The sequence below is a fragment of the Lagenorhynchus albirostris genome, chromosome 11 (assembly GCF_949774975.1).
Source record: "Lagenorhynchus albirostris chromosome 11, mLagAlb1.1, whole genome shotgun sequence".
NCBI lineage: Eukaryota > Metazoa > Chordata > Mammalia > Artiodactyla > Delphinidae > Lagenorhynchus > Lagenorhynchus albirostris.
The window spans coordinates 77833704-77842580 of NC_083105.1; the positions used below are offsets into that span (position 1 = coordinate 77833704).

The 8877-nt window shown below is 42.4% G+C and overlaps 1 protein-coding gene across 1 annotated transcript; it reads right to left on the reverse strand.

Annotated features, from left to right (window-relative positions):
• Window positions 1–541: 541 nt before the first annotated feature.
• LOC132529998 (uroporphyrinogen-III synthase-like) lies at window positions 542–1460 on the reverse strand. Its single transcript, XM_060167067.1, is given in 1 exon segment — window positions 542–1460. A coding segment is annotated over 1 exon segment (885 nt). The 5' UTR covers window positions 1427–1460.
• Between the last annotated feature and the right edge of the window lie 7417 nt (window positions 1461–8877).

Here is an 8877-nt window from a genome sequence, read left to right on the forward strand (position 1 = left end):
ATGAATTACACTGACTTTATGTAGTAGTATTAGGGGCTGACAAACTTTTGACTTAAAGTAGAACACACAACATGAGTGTTAAGAGTTTTAAGTTTTATTCAGGGTCTTGCTGAGGACTATAGCCAGGAGCAGCCTCTCAGCAGCGCTGAAGAAACTGGTGTGAAGAGGTAGAGAGGAGTCAGCCAGAATTTTTTGCATAGGAAATACGTGTAGTCATGCATACATCCTGGCAAAAGATTACTACTACAGTAGTTACAGTGAACAGATATATATATTTTTTTATGTATAGCTGATTCACTCTATTATACAGCAGAAACCAACACAACAATGTAAAGCAATTATACTCCAATAAAGATGTTTTTTAAAAAAAAGCAAAAAAAGAAAGAAAGAAACTCCCTGAGATTGGGAACCAGCAAACAGCAGACATAATTTCAGGAGAAGCAGTTTGGTCACAAGATAACTTTTCCCCGTGAGCCTTTTATTCCCTCTGAAATCGTCTGGTCACAGGAGAGAGGGCGTCTGGAGAGCTCCGCTCTCGGACTCACCACCACGGGTCTGGCTGGGCCAATGGAACCTTCCTGCAGGGCTGGACCCAGGCTGCAGACAGTGTCCCAGAGCAGTGCCCCGGACAGCCCAGTGCTGATGCCCGTGCTCCGTCCCTGGGCACCGACCGGAGTGAGCGTGCCAACCGGGGTGGAGGGAGGGGCCGTAAGTGTCTATACAACTGAGACAGTCCTGACCCCCCCAGGGGTGCTGTGAGCCGCACCTTAATCTGGTCAATGTTGTCACCAGATAACTCTTGAATATGCTTGAGACTGTGTGTCACGCCAGAGGGTCTGAAAAACGTGATGCTGGCTGGAATGCCCTGCTGGGAATAGTAGCTGTTGATGTTCCCCTGGATTCCTGGGTGTGGGATCATCTGGTAGACGGTTAAGCTCTCCCCGGGAATCCCTTTGTCCTTGAGCATTTTCGGCAGGATTTCTCTTTTGAGGGTTCCGCAGGGAAACAGAAGAGGCAGTGCTGACGACTCCCTAGAACAAATGCACTCTGCAAGCTTTTCTGCATTTCCACAGTTTTCTCCTTCTGTATGCAGGCCAATTTTATTCACTAGAGAAGCAGTAGCATTTCCCACCACATACACTGACTTAGCATTCCATTTTTCTTTCACAGACTTTCTCCAGACTTCGGTTTTATTGTCTTTCTCCAAACACAGTTACACTGCTTCCACTGCTCTGGGGCTGGTAAAAATGAGGCCCCCGTAACCTTCAGGGTGAGACAGCTTCTCCGAAAAACCGGGAAGAGACAAAAACTCAAATGATAAAACAGGGATCAAAGTGGCTTCAAGTCCATATAATCCTAATTCCCTGATGTAGGGATCCTGGCCACAGTCGTCCTCCTTAGGGTCTTCCAGTAAAAGAACCTTCATTATTGCCTGGCAGTCTTTACAGGGTGCTTGTCTGGCTAGTGAGGCACTCAGCAGGCACCCAGTCGGGGGCGAAATCTCAAGGTTCCTACCAGCAGGCAGCGAGGCTGCGGGAGCAACCAGCAGGGAGGGCGGCCCCCTCACCGCGTGGCCGGCGCTGCCATGGCGACGGCCCTCCCCGGGCCCCAAGCACCAGCACTTGCGCCGGGGGTTGCAGAGCCCCAGCCACACTCAGCTGGAGCTCACGCATGCGCACCAACACCCCGAACAGATAAGATTACTACTACAGTAGTCACAGTAAACAGATATCTTAAGTTAATGATTTTAGGGCTTTTCTATGTATGGGAAGACGCAAGAATCTGGGGTAATTTAAATTCTTCCTGAGATATACATCTAACTATCTAAGGGCCTGTTTAGCCAAAGAACAGAGTGCCTTATCCTGTTTCTTCATCCTGAATACATCTCAAGGTGTACTGTCAGTGGGCAACTGCAGTGGGTTGTGACTTAACCCTTGTATAACTGGTTGGTGAATGATGCTTTTTGTATTTTGTTTTTGTTGTTCACAATACAGAAGATAACCTCCCAAAGACCTAATTGAAGAAGATGATACATTTATTTTAACAGAAACTTAGTAAATAGTATGATATTTTGAGTTGGTACAAGTTGAGATTCCAATTGTTTTATGCATATATAAAATGCATAATTTATAACATGTTAATTTAATTTCTATGTCTATATTTTGACCAGGTATTGCATATATTAATGACCTTTGTAAGGAAGTATATATACACACCTCTTAGAAGATTTGCATAAATTTGAGGTGTCACCTGAAAGTGTCATGGTACAAGTTTGGCCTTGTACTTAAATTGACAACTGTTGCTTCTTAAAGGGAAGTGATCAGTCAATATCTTTTTTTAATCATTTGGAAACTGGAAAGAAAGCAGTTACTTTCTAAAAAACACAGTACGTGACATAATGGAGCCTGGAGTTTCATGAGATTAGGAGAGAGGCACCCAACTTGAACCTGGCCTACCAGGAGAAGTTTCCTAAAGGACTTGAAATTAAAAGAGACCTGAAAGTGAGGAGTTGGCCTGGTGGAGGAGATAAATAGTTACCCTAGTGTAAGAAGCAGGACACACAAGGAAGAAAGGCAGAAGGGGCAGGGTTCAGGGGAGAGAGAGAGAGAAAGTTGCACTTACAGGGCATGGGAAGAAAGAAATGAAGCTGGAGAAAAAGTGGGGTCAGATCATAAGAACCATGTATGTCATGGTAAAGAGTTAGGACTTTAAACGAAATAATACCATTTGCAGCAACATGGATGCAATGAGAGATTATCATACTAAGTGAAGTAAGTCAGAAGGAGAAAGACAAATACCACATGATATCACTTATGTGTGGAATGTAAAATATGACACAAGTGAACCTATTGATAAAGCATAAACAGTCTCACAGACATAGATAACAGACTTGTGATTGCCAAGGAGCAGGAGGAGGGGAGGGATGGACTGGGAGTTTGGGGTTAGTAGAAGCAAACTATTACATATAGAATGGATGGACAACAAGGTCCTACTGTATAGCACAGGGAACGATATTCACTGTCCCGGGATAAACCATAATGAAAAAGAATATAAAAAATATAACTGAGTCACTTTGCTGTACAGCAGGAATTAACACAACATTGTAAATCAACTACACTTCGTTAAAAAAAAAAAAAAAGAGGACTTTATTCTGATGCCAGGGGAATGATTTTTAACTTTTAAGCAAGAAGTGATGTTATCAGATTTGCATTTTAGCAATCACTTTAGCTGTCCACATCCCTCATTTTTAGCCCATTAGATAAAAAAATACTGATCAATACTGAAATGTTTCATTTCAAATGATATACCACCTCCAAGAATGAATGAATGAAATATTGGGGAAATTTACTTAAATCTGGCACATATAGGAAGTTTTGGTTTTTTTTTAAATTTTGATGTTGTTTATTTATTTCTTTTTCTTTCTTTCTTTTTTTTTTTTTGCGGTTACACGGGCCTCTCACTGTTGTGGCCTCTCCCGCTGCGGAACACAGGCTCCGGACGCGCAGGCCCAGCGGCCATGGCTCACGGGACCAGCCGCTCCGCGGCATGTGGGATCCTCCCGGACCGTGGCACGAACCTGCGTCCCCTGCATTGGCAGGCGGACTCCCAACCACTGCGCCACCAGGGAAGCCCTAGGAAGTTTTAAAACTGCTACCTACATCATGGGTTTTGTTTTGTTTTGTTTTGTTTAATTTAGTTTTTGTTGTAGTGGTTTGGTAATGATTTGTTAAACATCTCATACATAAATGCTGCTGAACTATCACTGGTTGCCAGGACAATAAGAGCATGGAATAACAGAATGCAATTCTGTACTACTACATTCCTCTTTCCTGACCAGGAAACACAACTCTAAGATTCTGAATACTCAAGCTTTCCATATGTTATTGACTACTTTGGTAGATTAAATTGCATAACAGAATGCAATTCTATACTACTACAATCCTCTTTACTGACCAGGAAATACAACTCTAAGATTCTGAATACTCAAGCTTTCCATATGTTATTGACTATTTTGGTAGTTTAAATAGAAGTAGGTATTGATGTATATGCTTTCCAAAGACTAGTGCTATGAAACAGTAACCCATGAAGTGGGCAGGTCCAGAATATAAAGATAAATTTATTAGTTCCAGGAGCTACATCCCATAAAATGCTTGGTTTTTTTTCAAGGAAATATAGAAATGCAGTCAGTCCTCTGACAAATATTTGCTAGTATCACATTTGCACCCATTACTAATGTTAATATCACATTTATACCTGTTGCTCTGTTTCTGTATCTTTCTAAATACATTCTAAGATTTTTGTTTTATTTCCACATTATAGTGGAATCTCTTTGGAGACATTTTAAATGCATTTAAACCCACCATGCAGATATCTGCAATGCACAAACTCAATGATCATGAGGTATTTAAAGTAGTCAAGGGACTTCCCTGGTGGCGCAGTGGTTGAGAATCCTCCTGCCAATGCAGGGGACACAGGTTTGTTCCCTGGTCTGGGAAGATCCCACATGCCACGGAACAACTAAGCCCGTGAGCCACAACTACTGAAGTCCACGCGCCTCAATGAGAAGCCTGTGCACTGCAACTAGAGAAAGCTGGAGTGCAGCAATGAAGACCCAATGCAGCCAAAAAAATAATAAAGAGTAATAATAATAAAGTAGTCAAACTCTTAGAAACAGAAAGTAGGATGGTGGTTGCCAAGTATTGGGAGGGGTGGTTGCCAGGTGTTGGGAGAGGTGGAAAGGGGAGCGATTGTTCAATGGGTATAGAGCTTTGGTTTTGCAAGAGGAAAAATGTCTAGAGTCTGTTGTGCAATAATGTGCAGAGAGTTAACACTACTGTACACTTAAGATGGTAAATTTCATGCTATGTATTTTTACCATTATTACAAAAAAACTCCTCAATGACCAAGTTTACAACACATGCACAATGATATATTTTATCAGGAGCTATTTGGTTTTCAGCAATTATATGATGCCATAGATTATAAGATGCAACCCAGTTTTGGAGATGTTAAAAAGTAAAAAAAAGAAAAATGTGTCTTTTTTTTTTTTTTTTTTTTGTGGTATGCGGGCCTCTCACTTCTGTGGCCTCTCCCGTTGCGGAGCACAGGCTCCGGACGCGCAGGTTCAGCAGCCATGGCTCACGGGCCCAGCCGCTCCGCGGCATGTGGGATCTTCCCGGACCGGGACACGAACCCATGTCCCCTGCATCGGCAGGTGGACTCTCAACCACTGCGCCACCAGGGAAGCCTGAAAAATGTGTCTTAAGATGGATGAAATGCGATATACATATATTTGTGTATAAATACCTTTTTTTGCACTTTTATAAATTAAAATAACATTCTGGTACACTTCTAAAGCTTCCTATATGTGCCTGATTTAAATAAATTTCCTTCATCAAAATTTATTTATTTTTATTTACTTACTTATTGCTAGAAGAGGTATATTCTTTGAGCTGAAATATTCCAGGATTGATCAAGAGTGAATTAGTGGTGGAGTATATAAAGAAGTCAGAAAATTTATTACAGAGTTACAAGAGCCCATATCTCATCCAATAAAGTGTGTTTTTTCCTATTTGGTTTTATACACCTTAAATACATCACTTCAAAAATTAATTACAAATTAAAAGAATGTGACAAGCACTCTTGGCTACCTACTCAACTGCCATCCCCACTTTTCCTTGTTAACAAAACCCAGTTTCATTCAAATGTTGGCATCAATGTGGTCAGGCAAGTTGTGCTTCTTCGTAGAAAAACTGGATGAGATCAGGCGATCACGGTGATCTTATTTTCTTTGCCAGCTGTTGATTTAGGGGAGCATATGATCTGGTTCTGGGTCTAGAGAGGAAATATGCTGTGGGTTTCTGAGAAGGATTTTCTTCCTCACTAGAAGAACTTTTTAAAAGGAACCCACTCCACACCCACCTTCTCCTTACCCTCCTGCTTTTAGATGTGGTTTTGTAAAGATACAGACATAAGTTCTGAACTGCTGTAGCCGTCTCGTGACCAAGAGGGAAGATGATACCCATCTACTGAGGGTGGCAGAACAGAATGATGGAAAGAGTCCTGGGCATTGCTATGTTTAATACGCTACTGAATCAACCCTGAAACTTCATGCCTCTTGAATCCTCGATAAGTGACAAGATAAACTGTCCTAATTGTCAAGCCACTGTTAGGCTTTTTTGTTACCTGTAGCCAAAAGCAAACATACGAACCTTCAAGTTGCAAATTTTCAAAGATGGGAACGTGTATTCGAATGTCGAATCACGTAAGTTCACGTGTCTGGCATACATTGTCACGTGCATGCATCCTCTACAAGTGGTTGTGCTTTTGTGTACTTTACTATACGGTACTGCATAGAGTACAGTAGTACAGTATCTTTATTTCAAGCCCAGAATGTCCAAAAGCAGTGGTGATGTAGCTGGTACTGAGAAGAAGCACCAAGAGATAACGATGGAAACAAAAGTGAAAATAATTGAGAGTGGAACGAGGCAAAAAGATGGTAGACCTTGCTCATTATAACCATGAATCGTTCAACCATCAGCACGATTCTGAAGAAGAAGGACAAGATCATGGAACATGTGAAGTCTGCTGTGCCTTGTCAACAATAATATCGAAGAAGAGTGGAAAAGTGATGGAGGAGATGGAGAAACTTCTCAGTGTGTGGATGCAGATCAGCATCAGCATCGATTCCTGCTCAGCTTAATGCTGATTCAAGAGAAAGCTAAAAGCCTTTATGAAGACTTGAAGAAGAAACGGGAAAGAATCAGAGGGTGCATCTTTTACTGCCAGCCATGGCTGGTTTCATTGGTTCAAGGCTAGATCCAACCTTCACAATATGAAAGTAAGTGGAGAGGCAGTGACTGCAGATAGGGTAGCTGCCTGGGAATTTCCTGAAATGCTTCGAGAAATTATTGATGAAGGAACATACTGTACTAATGAAGATCTGATGGAATTGGAGGCCCAGAGAAAGGACAAAGAAAGACAGGAAGAAGAAGAAGTAACTGAAGAACCAAAGAGATTCACGACACGGGAAACGGGAAGGGAATTTTCTTTATTTGAGGAGGCACTGTTAGTTTTTGAGGTACAGGACCTGAACGTAGAACGGTACATGAAGGCTGCAGCAGCCATTCAGAATGCAATCCGGTGCTACCGTGTCATCTATGACGAGAAAAAAAAAGAGCCACTACCCAGATATAACTGGATCGTTTTCTCAAGAGGGTAGATAGAATTAAACCCAGCAAGGGACCAGTACCTGTGCCAGCAACGTCAGGCGTGAGTGAAATTGCCGCTTGCCCTCCATCTCCTATTGCTGACGATCCTTCAGCTCTACCATCTCCCACCTCCTATCCCTCCTCCAGTCAGTAACTCTTCTTGCCTGTTCACTCGATAAAAGCCCCTGTAGGCCAGCTGTTGTACTATACTACTGTACTTTTCAAGGTACTGTACAGTAAGATAAAAAATCTTTTCTTTATTTTTGTGTTTGTTTTTTATGTATTATTGGTGTGAAAAGTGTTATACACCTATTACAGTACAGTATTTTATAGCCGATTGTGTTAGTTGGGTACCTAGGCTAACTTTGTTGGACTTACAAACAAATTGGACTTAAAAACATGCTTTCAGGGCTTCCCTGGTGGCGCAGTGGTTGAGAGTCCGCCCGCCGATGCAGGGGACACGGGTTCGTGCCCCGGTCCGGGAAGATCCCACGTGCCGTGGAATGGCTGGGCCCGTAAGCCATGGCCGCTAAGGCTGCGCATCCGGAGCCTGTGCCCCACAACGGGAGAGGCCACAACAGTGAGAGGCCCACGTACCGCAAAAACAAACAAACAAACAAAAAAACGTGCTCTCAGAACGAAACTCTTTTGTATGTAGGGGGCTTTCTGTACCGATACAGGAAAAATGGTTTATCCAAATTTTAAGAAAAACTCCTGAGAGACTTCCCTGCTGGTCCAGTGGTAAAGACTCCACACTTTCTTTTTTCTTTCTTTTTTTTTTTTTGAATTTTATTATTTTTACTTTTTGTACAGCAGCTTCTTATTAGTTATCTATTTTGTACATATTAGTGTATATATGTCAATCCCAATCTCCCAATTCATCCCACCACCACCACCACCCCCCACCACTTTCCCCACTTGGTGTCCATACGTTTGTTCTCTACATCTGTGTCTCTGTTTCTTCCCTGCAAACCGGTTCATCTGTACCGTTTTCCTAGGTTCCACATATATGCGTTAATATATGATATTTGTTTTTCTCTTTCTGACTTACTTCACTCTCTGTATGACAGTCTCTAGATCCATCCACGTCTCTACAAATGACCCAATTCCATTCCTTTTTCTAGCTGAGTAATATTCCATTGTATATATGTACCACTTCTTCTTTATCCATTCGTCTGTCGATGGGCATCTAGGTTGCTTCCATCACCTGGCTATTGTAAACAGTCCTGCAATGAACATTGGGGTGCATGTGTCTTTTTGAATTATGGTTTTCTCTGAGTATATGCCCAGTAGTGGGATTGCTGGATCATATGGTAATTCCATTTTTAGTTTTTTAAGGAACCTTCATACTGTTCTCCATAGTGGCTGTATCAATCTACATTCCCACCAACAGTGCAAGAGGGTTCTCTTTTCTCCATACCCTCTCCAGCATTTGTTATTCTTTTTTTTTTTTTTTTTTTTTTTTTGTGGTACGTGGTCCTCTCACTGTTGTGGCCTCTCCCATTGCGGAGCACAGGCTCCAGACACACAAACTCAGCGGCCACGGCTCACAGGCCTAGCCGCTCCATGGCATGTGGGATCTTCCCGGCCTGGGGCACAAACCCATGTCCCCTGCATCGGCAGGTGGACTCTCAACCACTGCGCCACCAGGGAAGCCCCCGCATTT